Source organism: Astyanax mexicanus, chromosome 4 (assembly GCF_023375975.1).
Source record: "Astyanax mexicanus isolate ESR-SI-001 chromosome 4, AstMex3_surface, whole genome shotgun sequence".
NCBI classification, from domain to species: domain Eukaryota; kingdom Metazoa; phylum Chordata; class Actinopteri; order Characiformes; family Acestrorhamphidae; genus Astyanax; species Astyanax mexicanus.
In genome coordinates this window covers 46523933-46543987 of record NC_064411.1, presented here as the reverse complement: position 1 = coordinate 46543987, position 20055 = coordinate 46523933, and the positions used below count along the sequence as shown (strand labels likewise).

Below are 20055 nucleotides of genomic sequence, written 5' to 3'. Positions count from 1 at the left end.
TAAAAAATCAAGCAGTTCAGTTTGGTTTGATGACTTGTGATCATCCATCTTCCTCTTGATTATATTCCAGAAGTTTTCAATTTTCCTGCTTGATCTTATAAATAATTAAAAGATACAAACATCTGACTAGAAAAACACAACACGGGATGATTCTCTTTTTCTATTGGTTTCATGGATTCATCCAAAAGAGTCAAATCAAAATAATAAATTTGTTCACACTAAGAGGAAAATGAGGCAAGCACTAGGTCTTAATACTAGCTCTTCTGTATAACAACATTATCATATATCATATATAATTTGAACATCTTCATATTCGCTACTACCTGGTCTGGGTTGCAGCAGGTCCACAGCCCACCTGGAATTATTGGGTGTAAGAGGGGAATACAGGTTTTCAGACATGCATTACCTGTAGCGCCACCATGTCATCTGATTACTAATATATTGAGAAAAATAATTAAAACAACCGTGGGGGTTACATACCGTGATTATGGAAATCTGGCTGCTTTTTACAACGAGCAATGATAAATGGACCACCACTAATGGTCTAAAATTGGGATAAAATAATATTAAATTAACTTCATCTGAAACTGAACAATGTCTTTTCTTTGACCTTTAAAGTTACTGTTTTATACAAACAAGGTCTTATTCAGACAGAAATGCTGTATACACAGAAATCAGACATCATTTAAACTCAAGATACCAGCATCCGCTGTACTCATTCTGCTATTTAATGCAATAATCGCTATACATTCTTAATCCATTAGACACTATTCATATTAAACTTGATTTCCAGACACTTTATTACTTAGTACAGCATCATTCTTCTAGCAAGGACAAAGAGCTACAAAAAAACAACAGACAAAACATGAACAAGCATGAAAAATAATTTTAGAGAGAGTAGATTTGTCTTTGCAATCAGTCATTTTAGAAAAGAAGCTTATCCACACACAATGGAGTACAAAGGAAAACAGTTAACAGTATTCAGAACTGCAGATATAGAGAACTTCTCAACTGATGGAAAAGAAAGTGAGAAAAAAAAGACACAGATAAAGAAAGCTTAAGCAGAAGTAGCGTTTAGAGAAAAAGACACCATTCTCAGTGTGCCAGGAGAACATGTTTTGGGGGAGTTTCCCCCTAAACAATCACAAAATAAGTAATATTATTTATTTAAACAACTTCATAATTAATTTCATAACTAAACAATGACTTCAGACAAACAGGGTTGTTGTTGTACTCATCCCGTAGATTATTCTGATAATGTCGTGACCATGGTTAATGCACTGGTAACAAACTGGAGTTAATTGCCATATATCAATCTATCTATATTCATTTAATGAACAAAAACATGTCTATGCATGTTGTTAGGTGTAATATATTTATATAAACACCACAGCCCTACAGTGTAACCACGATTCACCTTAATCTTTCTCAGTCAAAACATAAAGCTTTCTATCGTCCATCAAAAATACTCTTTTTGTGCTTTATCATGACTAAGACCCCGTTTACACCTGGTTACATGATGTGACAAGTATCTGGATTGAATTCTGATTAGATTTTAGCCACATGTTTACACTTGGTAGATGTATATGTGTATTCGATTAGTCATACTGAAATTTGATTGGCTGTGACAGACTGTTGGATGGAATATGCAAATTTGTTCATGGCATGGCAATCATTACTGGTTCGGTTCTAGTGGGAGGAGTTTTGGTTGTAGAATTTGTCTTGGAGAGACAGATGTGTTTACACTGCTATAACATGTGGCTCTGATGAGTCTCAGATCACCCCCTGAAGTGGTTTGAGTGATCAGATTTGTATTTGTTTACACTCAATTTGACCTAATCCAGATATAATCCTGATACTCAAGACTCAATATGAAGTAATCAGGTGTAAACGGGGTCTTAAAGTGTAGAATGAGTTTTACACAGTTTACACAGATCTGTATTGGCCATTGACTAAACATTAAAAGAAAGATTAGCAGGAAAACATAATAATGTGGCATTTATTAAGATTATGGCAAATTTGATATGTTTGATTTTTTTTTTTACTCCAATATAATAATAAAATAAAATAAATAGAAATCATGCTTAAATTGGTTCTATTCGCTTGCTTCTATTTGAGGACTTGTAGATTTGTATACCTTTGCATATATTCATATAAAACCAAATAAATGGCATACTTAATTAATCATAATTAATTACTACAAATTACCCTCTGTCATTTATTTCCCTAAATATATAATATAGCAATATAGCATCTTAACGTCTTTGTCTCAACAGTTTCTTCAATGAAAAACTTCAGTATGGTTGCATTCACTCACATATGGCACAGTGGTTTCATATCTTAATCTGGTTCTCACGCACACACACACATGCATACACACACACCTCTTCTGTTCACTTGAATAAGAGCATATTGGGACCACTATTCTCCACAAAAATCCTCTTTTTAAGTCAATACACTCCTAAAAACAAAGATTTTTCACCGTTTCTTAGATTGATGTCATAGAATAGAACCACTTTGCTTGGCTTTGTTACAAACATGGTTCTAAGTAGAGATGTGATTTTTAAAAGTTAAATTATAAGTTTTTTTTGTTTGTTTGTTTCTGTGGCATTAATTAAAAGAACCACTTGTAGTAACTTTATTTTTAGGAGTGTACCTCAATGAGGAGAGTTAACTTTTCGTTTAAAATACATTCACATAATTATTTATTATTTGAAGCATAATGGAAATCCTTAGCTGTCTTAAGACAGTGGTCTTCTGTTCTCCTCCTGGAGACCCACCAAGCTAGTTTAAGGACTTTTAAAGGCAGGATTTAAGCGGTGTTCCATTTGGACGTCTCAAATATCAAAATTGTCCATTTTAAAGTAGGAATTTCTAAAGAATTTCAAAAAAGTCAGGAGAGCTCTTTCAGGCTCAAGCAGAATGACAAGTGGTTCAAACCTCAGATCTTTGGGTCATAGTATCGGCGCCTTATGCTTTATTACATTTAAACTCGCATCTTGTAATTTAAAGCAGTTAAAGCAGTAAATTTGAACTGTAACAGCCCCAAAAGTTAGATTTCCTACCCGGAAATTTAGGAAAGATAATGGAATAATAGTGTACAGTTTATTACCACTTCTTTATCAATTTTGTCTCACTAACTCAATTGTGCACTCACTACTGTCCCACTAATATCAGTAGACATGTGCAAAATACTGTATAATCTATGCTAACAATGCTAACCTGGGACATATTTTGGCTTGGACAAATTTTCACTATAATTTTCACACCAGTAAATGATTGTCAAGCCAGTTGTATTAAACTCCAAAGTGATTTGGTGTACAATTATCTTAATGTTTAAATTCAAATATCAACATCTGACTTCCGACATAGCTGAAAAGGAGCATAAGATAAGATTACAGCTATACAGGGGCAGAGCTGAAGACCACGGTTTTAAGACATTAAACACAGGGAGATCTCATTGTAAAGAAACTTCCTTTTGGCTTCTTTTTAGGATTAAAAAAGGTCCTTTAGGGCACTATGACCTCTCTCTCCCAAAAACAAAAGAAAAAACAAACAAACAAACAAAAAAAGGCACCCCTGCTCACCTGCCATTGGTTGACTGATCAATAACTTGATCCAATGACTTGCCTTCCTAAAGCTTCTAAAGTTTGTGGTCCCGAAAATTCAGTTCAGCTTCACTGAACTCTCAGCAGACGCCTGCAGGTGATGCTAGAGGCTAATGTCACACGACATACAGGAAAAAGGAAGAGAACCCAGTGGGGCATTTAAATTACAGTGGTGGATTCTGACTGGCGGTGTACGTTTTACTAGGTGAAGGTTTTAAAGTGTCCTTTCCAGGCTTCCCATTGGCTGGAGCTGCAGAAGGAGTTGCTGTGGCATCTCCCGGGGCTGTTATGGCAGCGGGTGCGCTGCGTTTAATTGGCTCTTCCACCCTGGATCGCTCTTCAGGGCTGGGCTGTACAGGAGGGGCCTGCTCTGCTGTGGGAGGAGCTGTGAGCTCCTGCTGAAGCTTCTGGCTCTGGAGGAGGCGGAGCTGGACGCGCAGTTCCAGGATGGCTTCCTGCTCTTCGTGGATGGCCTGGTTCAGGTGGGTGTTCTTGTTCTGCAGAAGGAAATTACAAGTAATAATAATAATAATAATAATAATAATACTATTTCTAGAAAAAGGAGATTTCTAGAAGTAAGCGTAGAGCACAGCTCAATATGTTTCCATTTTCAGGCAGTTGCTAGGCTATTGTTGCTTTGTGTTTATTATGGTGAAACTGATCTTATAACTGATGGTATGGCATGTGGTCCATATGTGGTTGCTATGGTGTTGCAAAATGTTTTACTATGGTACTCCAGATGGCGGCTATAGGGTTGCTAGGTTGATGTTTTAATTTAGGTGGTTGCTATAGGGTTGATAGGTTGATGTTGTAACTCAAATATTTGCTATAGAGTTGCTATTGTGTATTGTAAAGGTTTCTTTAAAGGGGACATGAAACATTTCAGTTTGTATAAGTTTTCTAAGGGATTAAATATAATGGAATTTATTTGGGGGGGAATTTTTTATATAAAATGTTTACACACTAAATTATAATATATTTATGTTTGCTACGTTTGAGATAGGGCGCCGCCATGTTGCCCGTGCAGCACTGGTGACGTCACGAGGTTGGTTGGTTTAAGAGCCCAGGTACATAACTAGCGTAAAAGAGCTTGCTGTTTGTGGAGATTATGGATGAAGACGAAGCTGAACTAGGCTAACATGGAGCACTTGCTCAGAGATCTTTCCTCTATAAACCTGAGCAGAACTTTTCAGATGCTTTTCTGAGAGCGAGACGTTTTGGGAGTGTTTATTCTCTCTCTACATGGAGCCGTGCAGAAACCCTGCAGCGCGTCAACAGCAGGTAACCTACTGCCATCCAGTTAACCAGCTAGTTTATATACATTATATATATATATATATACATATATACATTAGCTATTTAACATGTAAAGTCCAGAGTTCATTAAGACTGAATAAAACGAACATGATTTAAGTGGATATTGAAACACCCAGGTGCAGTTTGGTTGATAAACCGTTCAGTTTAGAAGTTAGAAGGCTTGCTGGGTGGCTAGCTTCATCTAGTTAGCGTTAGTTAGTTAGCTAGCGTCGGCTAGCTATGGTAAGATAGCTAGAAAAGTAGCTAACGCTAGCTATGTTATCTTTAAATTGTCAGTTTATCTAGACTTTGGGTAAAGTTACCTCTCGGTGCTCTGCTGGGTGAGCGCGTTGTTTGGCTTGTACAGCTGCTGCTCTCATAGTAACGTTACCCTTAGTCGGGTGATCTGTACATCCCAGCTGATCAGAGGAAAAATTAAAACGGAGGAAAAAAACCTCGGACTGCAGCTTATTTATCCGGCATTAATGCTCCTGACTCAAACCCCTCTCCTCCACGTAGTCCTGGTCTAGAAAGTGCTCACCACTAACCCCTAGCATTGCAGCTAACCGGAGGATTCTCGCGCTTCAGCGCTGCGAGCCCCAGCTGAAGAATAGCTGACCGAGGCGAGGTATGAAAGTGAAAGTAAATATTTCTCATTCCTCACCCTATTAAATTTCACTTCTCCCAGTATTACTACACACAGAGGCAATACAAAAGTGCCTCCCCGCTCTGCATTGATTTTTGGTTTGGATTTTATTATCTATTGAGGAATTAATTTACGGTAGACTCATAGATTATAGCAGTGAAGCGTTCGAGAACCAACCTCGTGACGTCACTTTCAGCGCTGGGACAAGATGGCGCTGCCCTTACTTAGAAAAATGACATTTAGATTGCTTATTATTTTAATTCCGATTCACTGACAACTGTTAAACTTATTTTCTTATAAATTGATTTGTTAGAGTGAAAATACATCTTGTGACTTATACTAAATACTTGAAGTGTTTCATGTCCCCTTTAAATATTAATATAATATTTTTAGGGATGCACCATGATATTGGAATTAGCTGATTATTGATTTTTCTTTTTATAATCACTCGCATTGGTCAATGTCTAGATATTTTAAGCCAGGAGTTGGTAACCTGTTAATTTAAACAGAGGGGTTAGAGCTTTGACCAATCATTGTAAAGATCAGTTATTTAAATAAATATGCAAGATATATAAATGTTACCCCTTTTTAAAAGTTAAACTCTTTTTTCAGGTCTCACCTCCAGCTCTTCATTCTGTTTCTGTAGATCCTCCAAGATCATCTGCAGTTCCTCTTCATCCTCACTCTCGCTCTCACTGTCAGACGAGTACTCCTCTGTCTCGCTGCGGCCCTGCTGCCGGCTGTGGACGAACAGAAAAAATAACCCTGTTTAAACATACCGCATGTGTTTTTTTTCCACTGTTATCAGTTTTCCAGAGGACATACTGTGGTCTGTGGTTAGGAGAACATCTCCATCAACATCCAGCATGTTTTACAGCTTTTTTTACTGTTATTCCTCCTGCATTATTACTCAATTATACTGGCCAGGACTTTGTATTAACTATGAATTAATACAACATTGCCCATAGTTAAAATCTGTTGTGTGCCGATACGGAAGCTGTGGTTCTGGTTCTGCTTTAAAGGTGGATGTTGAGGTTCTTACCTCTGAATATCAGCAATCTCAGCACGCAGTCGTTCAATCTCCTCCTTCTCTGTGGCGATTTGTCTGCGCAGGACCTGCTCCAGAGAGATCAGCTCTTCCTGCTCCGTCAAGATCTCATTCTCCTACAGGGAGACACCAGAGAGACATAAAATAAACAGCTTCTGACAAACACACACAAACAGCGTCCGAACACCGAGATTGCGAGTGATCATTTATCATTCCTGAAATAGTATCGTATGTACTAGAAAAACATCTAAGAAGGCATTAAATACAGTGCACCACAAGCACAGTGATTGGTAATGATTGTGCCTGTGGTGTCCGGCTAGATTTTTCTGTGCAAACAACAAGCGACTCGGTTGGTTGGTTGGTTGGTTGGTTGGATGGTTGTTGGGGTTTTATTGCCACTCCAGCACAAATTTGGCTATTTGTGGTATACACTTGGTTTTATATGTGTAGATATAGTACAGTTGATTCAAAGATTACATAAGTCACTACATATGTGTCAAATTTGATGTTTGAAATTAAGATGTGATAAAAACTTTAAAATCAACCCTGGTGGGTTTTTTCCAAAAAGGTCCTTTATGTTCTTTTCTTGATTGTAAAATTTTCTTATATGGTTATGGGCTGGACAGTCGATGAGGATGTGTTTCATAGTGGCGTGTTACACGATTGAAAAGATGGCCAAGCAACTCAGAAAACACATCAACATTCCCTGCTGGGGCTCAGAGTAATAGGCACACAATTGTACAATTATTGTTTCTGTTCCATGAAATGCTACCTCAGTGAGAATATTTAGTAAGACTAGGAGAAACAGATCAGCAGACAGGAAAATAACTTTTATTTAACTATCTGTACAGAGCCTTGATGTTCTCTCTCATCCTCACACTTGGGAGATTTGATTTAAGGTTAAATAAAGCATGGAGAAGCTGTTCAGCTCATTCATTTTAATAGAACAATTAGGACTGTGGACATTCAGAGTGGATCTGTCTGTTCGAAGTATGAATTCATCACAAATCAAAATACATACATTATCTCTGAGAGATATCAAAAAACCCATGACCTTACATCTATTAATGTTTTTTACCATCAATGTTAATTATATGCCAGTGTGAATCATTTTCTGCTTCACTCAAAACCAATTAAACCAAACTACATGCAGATATAAACACACACATATATAAACATATTCTGCACTACGTGACTATTTAATTACAAAATCAGGAACTGAATCCTCCTTCTCTGATAAAAGTATGTTTGTTACGACCTGGTCTAAGTCAGAATCAGTTTCTTGACAATAAAAACAAGCATGTAGGCTATTCAAAATGGTTCAAGACGAATTTGTGACTTTGCCATAATATAGGATAGAATCGCTTTTGCTGGAGAAAATTTTGTTAAGAGAAACATTATCCAGTTTTTCAAAACACCAAGCCAGAAAAGGCATTGTACAGGCAAATCAGTCTGTTAGAGACAAATACATTATATAAATTACATTATATAAATCAAATACATTGGGGTATGCAGAGTTAACATAATTCACCCATTTTGCCCAGTGTTTATTACATCTTACTTCCATTTCCTTTTCAATAAACACTTAAATAAAATAAAAAAAATGCTTTTGCGGATTATAATCTTGATGATGGGGTGAAGAAATTACATTCTCATCTTTACTGGCCACGGATCATTTGTCAAAAATAAAGCTCTTCTCCCTAGCAAATTAAACGAAGGCCTGATTGGTGGTTTTAACACAGCTTCTACAGTCTTACCTGAGCCAACAGGATGTTAAGCACTTCCTCTTCATTCTCAGACATCTCCTCTTTGGATACGTCTTCTTTAGACAGGCTGGCGATCTCTTGTGCTATCTTACTCTCGCACTCCTGCAGGTCAGACGTGAGAAGAGATCCACACGCAAAAAAACAGAACAGTGAAACTTTAGTGAAACTACTGTTCTTATCTGGGTTGTTTTAATTTACCTGACTAACTACATTAGCCAAACAATTTAAAGACATATTACCAATTAATACTAAAATATATATATATATTTTTTTCTTTTTCTAAGAGTATGTAGTGGACAGTTCTGTAAACAAGTGTAGAAGCATTCTTGCCTGTCTCTTGGCCTCACGCAATTTGCGTTTGAGGGCTGTGAGGATTCGCTGCACCTCCCACAGTCGCTCCTCTTTAGACAGGTCCTTTATACCTGCCTGCAGGTCTCTGTGGAGGCAGTTCAGCAGGAATTCCTGCAGAAACAGACAGACATACACAAATGCTGCAATCACACATTTAACCTGTTATAATGAATAAAGTACTACAACTTTCCTTATCCTGGATTAATGTGGACCAAATGGGGATGTGATCATCAGTTTATCAGATGCTCTATATAAGGTTTCACATCCTGTTCTATACCTACCCTTTCATTTTGTACAATCTGTTAATCAAACAAAGAAACAAAACGTAAAAACAAACTCTATACTCGTTTGAATATCAAACATATTTGCCTATGAACTGGTTCTATCTTTTTTTTTTTTTTGGCCCGAACAAAAACCCCAGGCCTTCCACGTAATTTATAAAACATGCAAATGTGGTGACTCAAACGCAAACCACACTTCTGCTTTCTGGTAAGGCAGGGCCGGTGTTTATGCTATAAACACTTCACTGGGTCTGTGTGCACAGAAGAACTGAGCAGATCATGCTGTAGTAGCGATAACATGTAAAAGCTAAGCAAGCATCTTGATGATAGCTAAAGAGTGTGGGTGTGTTAAGAGCTTAGATTCTCTGCCTGAACCCAACCTGACCAGAGTCGGGCCGACCATGTTAAATGATATTAGATTAGAGGAAACTCATTCAGATATCATTCTTGTAGCCTAATGTACAGATGTTTAGGACTGTGGATCATTGTTCGCATTGTTCTTGTTTTAATCTTTCAGAGATCTGTTCTTAATAAACATTTTTCTTAAATAATAGGTCTTCTTCAGTGTTGCAATGTTAATTAACATCATTCTGAACAGATTTTGCTCATTCAAACAGCCCGAAAATGTTTTTCAAAATCTCAGTTTTAACGCTCTACTTACTAAAAAAAAAAAAATGCCGGGTTTAAATCGGACTTGGGCTCCGGGTCGGGCTGGATATTTTGGGCACAATATACTATCAAATGTTTATGTGTGTAACTGCAACATGCTTGTTGTAGGAAGAACAGCACTACAGTATAGTCGTACCTGTCGACGGATTTCCTCTTTAATGCTCTCCTGGGTCTCGGGCAGGGCCGGCATGGTGGCCATGTTGGACCAGCGCAGGGGACGCACTACTGGCTTCAGAACCACGTCACCAAACATCTCTCTGACGTGAGTGAAGAACACATAGAGCACCCGGTTCCCTATCTGCACAGAGGAGAGAGGGAGACAAATAAATAGATATAATTAGAACACTAAGGGGATGGCTTGGGAATGCCCACACCTGTATAAGTTGTGAAGTGCTCTAAAGTTTGATAGTGACAGCATAGTAGTGGGGGGGCAGCATTTAACACCCTTTGACCCATTGTGTGGCATGTGTTAACTGGGAATACATCATAGCGGGCATTACCACCCACAGTGGACAGCACAGTGAGTGGTAGTAGTAGTAATGGAGGTTTAACACCAGTAGTAACGGAGGTTTTCCTCGCAGGATTGATTATGTGTGGAACAGTTACTGTGGGGTAAGGGAGTGTACAGATTTGTGCTGATGGTATTGGCATCTGAAAACTGTGATTAAAAAACAGGGTTATTCCATCAAAAATTTATTTTGGAGCTCTTAAAACTTTATGAACTTGTTTTCTTTGCATTATTTGAGGTCTGAAAGCTCTGCACCTTCTTTGTTATATCAGGTATTTCTCATTTTCTGCAAATAAATGCTATAAATTACAATATTTTTATTTTGAATTTGGGAGAAATGTTGTCTGTAGTTTATAGAATAAAACAACAATGTTCATTTTACTCAAACATAAACATATAAATAGCAAAATCAGAGAAACTGATTCAGAAACTGAAGTGTTTTTTAATTTTTTCCAGAGCTGTATTTAACAAAAAAATCCTGGATATGCTAGACAGCACTTACAGGGAGTCACTGTATGCAAGAGCAAAGCTGCTTCTCACCTGTACAGTAGGATTGAGCACAATCGAAATATTCTGGATGTTCATCTTGGTGTCTAATTCACGGGCGATCACATGATCCATGTGGGTGATGAGCCAGGCCAGGAGCAGCCTGCTGCCGGCCGGCACCTCGGTCAGCAGCCGCTGGAACTCCTGCAGCTTCTCCGCCTCGCTCGGCCGCCCGCACGCCTCCTCGAAGCGCGGGGCCAACTCACGACCCAGCAGGTTGCCAGGAAGCTCACGCAGGTACTGCTTCAACAGGCTGGCCACCGTGTGCGGATCATACTCCTCCAGGCATGGACACTCCTCCCGGTCATATGCTGCCTTCAGCTCGTCCACCTTAGACTTCATTCCTGCAAACAGAGACAGATATGATGGTACCTGGCATATCCAGCTAGTAGAAGAATCTTTTCTTCATTATGGTTTGGCCATGGTTTCCCACATTCTCCTTTTCTTAGCATATAGTCTGTTTGCTTAGGTCCAAATCTGTTAAAGAGTGTGTAAAACACTATCTCTCCAATCTACTTTAGTAGGATAAGTAACTGCTGGCTTAGAATTGATTGGTGGGATCTTGCAGACAGTAACCATTATCCCAAGAGTTTTCTTTGATGCTTGCCCTTCCCTTACTTTGTCTGGGGGACCTTTGTCTTTAAAATCCAGCAAAAAATTGTAAGGAGAGAAAAAAAACAACACAACATTGCAGGTCTGATTCAAGTGCTCCTAATGCCTGCAGTCAAATCTTGGCCTTGTTTTAGATCCATTGTTATAGATTGTGGAGGGCTTCAGTGAACTTCTGGTGTTAGGTAACAAAGTGGGGAGGTAAGATCCCTTAGGTTATTATTCAGCAACATCTATATCTAGTTTATTAACTGCTGTATAAGTAGTATGAAAGTTATGTAAGCAACATGCGTTGACTTTTATCACAATTTAGACTATGAGGAAAAAATGCCTTGATTCATCCAGACATCAGGAGATTCTAAATTTTATCTTGAGTTTGGTCCAGATGCTTAAAAACACTCTCAATTAAACACTTCTTAAAGTGCTCACAGTGCAGACTTGTTACAATGGTCTATATCACAATACTAAATAAACAATAAACTGTATAGAATTAAATTAAATTTGAAATCTCTGGGTTTAAAAGTGATATTAATTACCAATATTCAATTCCTATATAATGTCAAAATATCTAGGTTTTTCTTTTTCCCTAATTTCAATGTCTTTTCAATATACAAAAAAGAGATAGAGAGTGATAACTGCACTTTTTTAGAAAATAAAGTGTTCCAAAAGTAACTGTGTACACAATATAGTCATTTTAAACCCATTTTAATAGCCCTGCTGTACTGATGATATAATTTCATAATAATTTAGTCACCCCTTTTACAAAGCAATGTTGTTTTATAGTTTATTGTTTCCATTAACTGCTATCACAATAGCTGCTATTCTTTCTGGGGTCAGTCAAAATGAACAAATAACACTTCATAATTATTATTTATTTAAATAATAAAATAAGAGTTTGGTCATTTGTACTGCCTGTCGTAAATTTGCAGTATGTTTTTAAATGCTGTTTATTTAACCAGTATTTAGGGCAATACAATAAAACTTCAGCAGCACGATTTAAATTGATGTACAATCTATTGTTTACATTTAATTTTGAAATTCAAAAAGTCTAAAATATGTAAATCACTGCATGATAAAATAGTTCTTCACAGGTTTCTCACAGAAGCAAATGTTTACCTACTAAGATTCACTCTGGGAGCTTCTATTTGTAAATATGGACATTGAAACAGTAACTTAATTAACCAAATTAATTATTCTTATGTAAACAAACACACAAGTAAGCACAATGGGCAATATCAAAGTCTCCAAAAATCTTGGTCTTTTCTATTCAGTGTACCATACGTTGTATTTAATATACAATTAAATGTAGTAGGCCTGAGCCAAACCTCCCCCTACCTGATACACGGTAGATTCCTTCACACTTCATGCCATAGCTTTCGATGTAGTCCACGCACTCGCGGAAAATGGCCGGCAGTTGGATCCCATCATACAGAGCTGTCCTCCTAACTGCTTCTGCCAGCGGTGCCCCAAATATCGGCCTGATTGTGGCTGGCGCCTCCACAGGGACAGGCTCAGGCTCTGCGGTGCTGGGCTTCTTCTTTTTCTTCTTCTCCTTCCACTGTTTGACCACGTCGGCCGCTGTGAGGTCCTTGGACTTCTTGTCCTTGGCCTTCTCCTCTTTGGGCACCTTCTCCTTCACTTTGAAGTCCTTCTCTTTCTTCTTGGAGAAGCTGGGCTTCTTGAAGACGTGGATGCCTTTGGAGCGCTTCATCTTGGACGGGCTCTCCGCCTCGTCGGCCGAGCTGTCCTCCTGGAAGGCGGCGTAGCCCTCAGCTGGAGAAAGAGAGAAACATAACGAGAGAGATGAGAATCCAAAGATTCGTCCTCTTTAGAGCTAAACCTAAAACGAACATGCACTGAAGACCACAAGTGAGAAACTGTGAGAACTATCCCAACCCCGCCCCCTTTCTCCTCCAGCCAATCTATCTCAAGGTTAGGCAAAAATGCTGTAAAAAAAGAAACAGCCGAGAAAGCAGAGAAAACGGCTCAAAAAGAGGTCATCTTTCAATTTAGCACTATTCCCTGTGCACCTATTGTACCCATTCCTTTTTTTTTTTAACTCTACATCTTTAGAGTCCTGACACCTACTTTACGGATAGTCCTCGCACTAACTGAGCTCATAACAGCAGTCAGCGGCTCAATAACGCTGCTTTAAAGCCCATCAGCCGGTGGTCATAAGCACGTTCTCCCTGGAGAGCTCTGGGCTTAACCGAGAGAGATGTTGTTTTGCCACTATGACACACCTACAGAGGACAGGAACGGTCAGGGTGTGTCCTCAAACTGTCCATCACTTCCTGCTTGCCAGCCATAGGTTGGCTAAATATAGTTGTTGGGGGAAAATAGTCTCTCTCTTTCTCTCTCAGGAGCTGCAGGGATGCAGGGTAAAATCTGACACAGTTGGCCAATATTCTGAGTAATATTAGACCAGGGTCTGCATTTAATTAACCCATAAAAGATGAAGTTCTCACCAATAAACAGCAGCACATATACAAACTGAGAAATTTAAGGGTGGAACATAAAATATAAAAGAGTAGAGGTTTTATTACGGGTTTAAGTTAACTAGTGATGATAAAAAGCTTTGGCACTCTATGCTGGTTCTATGCTTCTCTGTTCTATAGAAATTAAGCCACAATTTTACCACTAAATTGTCATATTTGCAATTAGATTACCATAATAGAGCCAGACTCATCTACACATTTAATAGACCCACCCCTTTCTCTCAGAACAAGTGTCTCAGACTACCTTTATTGAGTTTACAGCACAGCCTAAACAATCAAAGTGGATTTTTTTTTTTTGGAGATTTTTTTCCAGTAAATATAATGTTTTACCAGTAAAAGTGCAGTTTATGTTCAGTTCCACTACAACTTTCATACTCTATTTAATAGACAGACAGATTGACGACAGAATAATGTGAATGAGTAATGAGAAACGACAATTGTTAATGTAAAAAAAAAAAAAAAGAGTTGGAAATCATATGGGGTGGGCAGATCTGTAGTTGCTTCACCTTATATGATTTTAAAACCAGTGACTGTAGAAAACATGATGACCTGCTTGTTAACCTGATAATGCAATTACCCTGTCTTTGATCAAAGGTACTAAATGATCTATCCATTTAATCTTATTAACAGAGTTCCACAATATAAACTATAAAATATGTGATATCGCAATATTCTTGAAAGCTGTCTATTTTGTATTATTTTAATACTTTTAATCACTTTTTATTTTGTAACACTATAATTAATTTATAAAAATCAGGGTCTTGGCGAGTCACATTTATAGATGTTGTTGCTTCTACTGATATTAATAAAATAAAATAAAAAATACCCTGACATATTGCAATATTATTTTAGGGCCATATCAACCACCCATAATTTACTAGTTAACATGCTGGTGAATGGTAGCTGGTATCACCAATGGAACAATTTTATTTGCATGGTGCTAATGCACACTTGTGAAATTATTAATAAAAACCTATGCATAAATGTAACTTTACTATGTAAATGTAAATACTACTTTTTAGAGTAGTATTTTTCAGTACAGAGCTGTAGTAAAAAAAAGTATTTACTGAGTGTGTAAAGGAACCATGTGGAGAAAATTATTATAGTTTACAAACGTTTTAGAAGTGAGAAATTATTAACATTACAGCATGATTTATTTTTGCTCATCATAATTTATACAGCAACACTTTAATTGCTTACTGAAAATACTCTGATTGAAACTTTTCTAAAGCTATAAAATATAAAACAGGCTTGGGATGAACTTACTGCGCTTCTCCTTCTTTTTGAACTTGTTCTTCTTCTTGCTGTGCTCCTTATCATCGTCTGAGGCTGCATCAGGAGGTTCATGGTGGTGTCCGTCGTGGGGAGGAGAGGGTTCTCCCGTGCGGTACAAACCTGGGAATTTAGTGGGGCTGATCTCCTCTGAGCTGGGGGTGCGAGGCACTCCGCCTGGGTGCTCCGCCCGCCGCTGCTCTGCAGGGCTGCTACTGGGTGGCAGGAAACACTCAGTCATCTCGCTGGTGTGTCTCTACTGGCTCCACACAGCGTGCTGCCCTGCTACTGGATACACTATTAAGACACGTCACCTCCCCATGCCATCTACGGAGAAAAATATTAGACAGACATTCTTTATGGATGTAAAACACTAAGATTATCACAGCTACAATAAAAAAAAAGACACAAATTAGACCAGAACAGCTCTGGAAAAAATGAAGAGACCATTTCAGTTTCTGAATCAGTTTCTTTGATGTTGCTATTTATAGGTATATATTTGAGTAAAATGAACACTGTTTTTTATTTTATCTTTATTTTTTTATTTATCTATAAACTACAGAAAACATTTCTCCCAAATTCTGAATAAAAATATTGTCATTTAGTGCATTTATTTGCAGAAAATGAAAAATGGCTGAAATAACAAAAAGATGCAGAGCTTTCAGAGCTTAAATAATGCAAAGAAAACAAGTTCATATTCATAAAGTTTTAAGAGTTCAGAAATCAATATTTGGTGGAATAACCCTGGTTTTTATTCAGAGTTTTCATGCACCTTGGGATGTTCTCCTCCACCAGTCTTACACACTGCTTTTGGAAAACTTTATGCCACTCCTGCTGCAGAAATAAAATATAATATAAATATAAATGCATTATAAAATAACACAAACTGAAAAAAAATAGAATATTATACCATGATTTTGAAGGTGTTATAAATGTTAGAAAAAGTAAAAGAACCTATTAGTTTATATTCTACTAAACCTGCCAACTGAATGTTATTAAATGTATGAAAATAGCCTAAAGAACTTAAGAATGTCCAAAAATGCCAATACCCTATTGAAACTAAAAGTTCACTATGACATTTCTAATAAACCTCTCAACATTACCAAATATGTGTCAGATAATCTGTTTAATGTGTAAGTTCTAGGGGTGGGCAATATTATATTGTATACAATATATCGTGACACAGAAATATCATGATATTGTAAGTCCATATCGTGAAAATAGGGATGGTTTGTCTTAAAAGTAGTCCATTATTTACTGTGAAGCTTTAAGTGTATTTATTGTATAATTGTTTTAGTTTATAGTTTTAGTTTGCAGTTTATATGCATGAAAATATTCTGCAATATTTTTTGCTGCATTATATTATTTTATGCTATATTATTTATTTTGCCACATTACGATATACTCTTAAACTATTATACTATATTCCTAAAATTAATGAATTATTTTTCTGTTTTCCTATATTGCCAAATATATCGTTATCGCAAAAATATCCTGAAATAACGTCATATTAATTTAGAGCCATATCGCCCACCCCTAGTAAGTTCTACCCAGTTCTGACCCCAGTGGCAGCTGATGTGTCCTCACTGGACACAACAAATGGTGTGTTTTGGAAACCCTCATGTTCTGTCACATGACAGACCTCAGAAGGCTTAGTCACCCTTTCTCTACCCATATTCTCTTTTTGTGTTTCCCAAAAGACATCAGTGTAATCATTTAATATACTCAACACTGAAAATAACATATCGACTCTGTCCAAAACAGAAATTTTACATAAGATAGATTCCAATGGAGGTGAATGTAAAGTTTAAGTTTATTTCAGGTCATGTTGGAAAATTTCTATTGGCTCATTTATTAAGAAATTTGGCACAGTTTATGTGTTCAAATTATGTAATAACATAAAAATCACCAAAATGCAGATACTTGTTTTACATTGGACAGAGATGACCTATACTCTATACTGTATAATGCCTGTACTGTCTCTGTGCTAAATTGTGTAGAAGTAAACTAGGCCCTTACATGTAAATGGTGAGGACAAAGTTACACCTTCTTTAAAAATATGTCTTCCGTCTGTATTGCACAAAAGATTTCAGCTCATTTTCCCATTTTTCACCGAAACAAGCATCGCATTTGGCAACCACATTTTAGGGAACAAATTTATAATAAATGCATTCATGTGTTCTGTTGAATAAATGAAATTTCCAAATAATTTAACTTGTTACATCGAATAAAAAAAAAGTCAAATCATCTGGTCAAAAATCAAGCAACCAACACAAAGTCACCTGTTCTATGTAAATGCAGCAAACACGTGAGCAGTATGGAAGCATTTAAAGTGTCAGACAATGACCCATGTCAGATAATAATTTTATTATGTGCCCCTTCACTGTTTTCATGCCTTTAATATTAACGTATAATGTAGGAAATAAATTAAAGAAACAAAAAAGAAAAAAACATTGAATGAGAAGGTGTGTCCAAAGTTTTGGCTAGTACTGTAGGACAGGGGTGTCCAAAGTGCGGCCCGTTTTCTTTTTTGGAGCGGCCCTCGAGGTATTTTAGAAATAGAATGAAAGTTGGCCCGCTGTTAAGCAGGTTTTTATAATGTGAGATTCAAAGTTTGAACGCTAAAGAGTCTAAAAGTGGAGAGGGTGCGCATTTCTAGCGCAGAAAAACGGGCCAGAGTCTAAAAGTGGAGAGAGTGCACATTTCTAGCTCAGAAAAACGGGGTACAGATTCTAAAAGCGGAGAGGGTGCGCATTTCTAGCACAGAAAAACGGACCAAAGAGTCTAAAAGTTGCTGTAATTAAGGAGTTTAATATTAAGAGACATCATGAAATTAAACATCAATTTGAAAAAATCTTAGTTTACACAACACTGTCAAAGATAAAGATAGTTAGTCAAGTAAAATGGTGTGTAAATGAAAATAATGAGGAAAATTTATTATTTAAAGAGGTATATTTCATTATTTGTTTTATTAAACAGTGTGGCCCGTGACTTCAAATATATTTCTCCTTCTGGCCCCCAACAAAAAAAAGTTTGGACACCCCTGCTGTAGGATAACAGAAATAAAAAATAACTAGCTCAGTATAAAAATATGTTATCTAACTTAGCTGTACAAAACTGTGTAAATTGTGTATAAGCTCCTGACAGTCACATATACAGTCATTTTAACTATATAAGCTAAGTAACTAGTTTCCTCTGATAACACTGCTAACACTGGCTAATTCCTTTAATTACTCCTATAGGAGTGTATGGCTTTATTTTAATCTTATGGAGGATTCACTTTAAGCTCTGTATTCTATTTTAAACACACATTTAGAGTAATTAAATACTTAACGTTACTTATTTAGCTAGCTGAAGCTAACACACCTAACTAACACAGGCTATCTATCCGGTTAGCAGTAAAGCTGCAGCAGCGCTAGCACTGTTAGCCTGAGCAGCGCGGATTAGGCTTTTACAGCGGGGCAGAAGCTCCCAGCTAACCGGCCGCGGGCTCGACAGTTCAGCGCTCTAATAAATAAACACATTAAATACCAGCTTCAGCTAAAATCAGCACATAAAACACGATAAATACAGCTTTAATTTAAACTAACCTGCTCGGGTGGCTCCACAGCGCTGCTTCCCGTTGACTTGTTTACGTGCCCGACAGGAACGTCAGTCTGCGTAAAAGGTGGACACGCTCAGACTTCTGGGAGATGTAGTCAGTTTCTGCAGCTAGAGCCAAACACGCACTACACTATAAAATCTGACTAATTAGTTAAAGAGCCACTAAACCCTAAACCATATTTTCATTTCATTAATAACTGAAATGTGTTCCTTTAAAGTATTGAAACATATCAGTCCTGCTTAAAATGATTACAAACATTTCCTAACATTAAAAAAAAAAAATTTATTGTGGTAATTCTGCCTCTGCAGCACCTTCTCAGGATCAACTGTGCTGTAGACGTGGATGATGTTTCTGTGTACTTTGGTACACATCACAATGTGTGCTCAGCTCGCTTCTGTAGTCACTAAATACTGAAATCATACTGAACAGTTGGACTGATGGGACAGTTTGCCCAGCCAGCATGCACATGTGTGGCTCACATGGGTGAAACATGGGCTATAAGCGTTTTTTTTTTTACTACTGTGCAGTGTATAGGCCACATGTGCAGTGTATAGCCCACATGGGGCCCATATTTATTGTCTTCTGGTCCCATTACTGACCCTAATGGGGTCCTTCACTATCTGGTTTCCTGTTGGGTAACCCATACGGGCCACACATGGGCGTGTTATCTACGTAGTGTTGGTTATCCAAATTGAGGGGTTCTCAACCCATTTAAACATACATATGCATGAAAAATGTTATTACAATAAAATGAAATATCACTTTTCCAAAAAATAAATAAGGCCACAAAATATTTTACTCCTCTGCTTATATATATATATATATATATATATATATATATATATATATATATATATATATATATATATATATATATATATATATATATATATATATAAGCAGAGGAGTAAAATATTTTGTGGCCTTATTTATTTTTTGGAAAAGTGATATTTCATTTTATATATATGTTTTACAAGCTGTCCATGACCCGCCAAGAACGTGTCTGTGACCTACCAGTTGAGAATAGCTGACCTAATGTATATCTACATAGGTGCTTACATAGGAAAAGTTTCCTAGGTGTTAAAAATATCTTTACATTTTTTACAATGCAGAAAATTACTGGTTACCAAACTTATTTGGACGAAAATAGCATTGTTTTAAGTCCTATTTCAGTGTTTTCTCCAGCAGAGAAATGGAGGAGGCAAACTCTACTGTAGAATCAATTGCAGCACCACTCTTTGAGATAATGAGGCATGTAAAAAAAGATTTTCATTCTAAACAATCAACAGCACATTTAATTCCACCTGTTTAATCAGTTGATCAGTCGTCAAACAGCTGATGACATCAATTGAT

The 20055-nt window shown here is 37.1% G+C and overlaps 1 protein-coding gene across 2 annotated transcripts; it reads right to left on the bottom strand.

Annotated features, from left to right (window-relative positions):
* Nucleotides 1–782: 782 nt before the first annotated feature.
* Nucleotides 783–18775, bottom strand: ralbp1 (ralA binding protein 1). Of its 2 annotated transcripts, XM_049478827.1 has the most exons (11): nucleotides 18689–18733; nucleotides 15871–15932; nucleotides 15093–15425; nucleotides 12664–13101; nucleotides 10714–11063; nucleotides 9802–9963; nucleotides 8695–8826; nucleotides 8356–8466; nucleotides 6593–6714; nucleotides 6170–6290; nucleotides 783–4105 (listed from the first exon to the last, which is right to left on the bottom strand). In XM_049478827.1, exons 3-11 carry the CDS (start codon nucleotides 15337–15339, stop codon nucleotides 3773–3775), a joined length of 2016 nt encoding a protein of 671 aa, XP_049334784.1. In that variant the 5' UTR covers nucleotides 15340–15425; nucleotides 15871–15932; nucleotides 18689–18733; the 3' UTR covers nucleotides 783–3772. The 2 variants fall into 2 exon arrangements, with proteins under 2 accessions (XP_049334784.1, XP_022534676.2); XM_022678955.2 differs by lacking the exon at nucleotides 15871–15932 and having other exon boundaries at nucleotides 18689–18775.
* Between the last annotated feature and the right edge of the window lie 1280 nt (nucleotides 18776–20055).

Coding starts and splice junctions, on each gene's coding strand:
- ralbp1 (XM_022678955.2), bottom strand. CDS start 15,339: ATGACTGAGTGTTTCCTGCCACCCAGTAGCAGCCCTGCAGAGCAGCGG. Junction 11,064..12,663: donor AGGAATCTACCGTGTATCAG/GTAGGGGGAGGT, acceptor CTCTGTTTGCAG/GAATGAAGTCTAAGGTGGAC. Junction 8,467..8,694: donor TGCGTGAGGCCAAGAGACAG/GCAAGAATGCTT, acceptor TCTGACCTGCAG/GAGTGCGAGAGTAAGATAGC.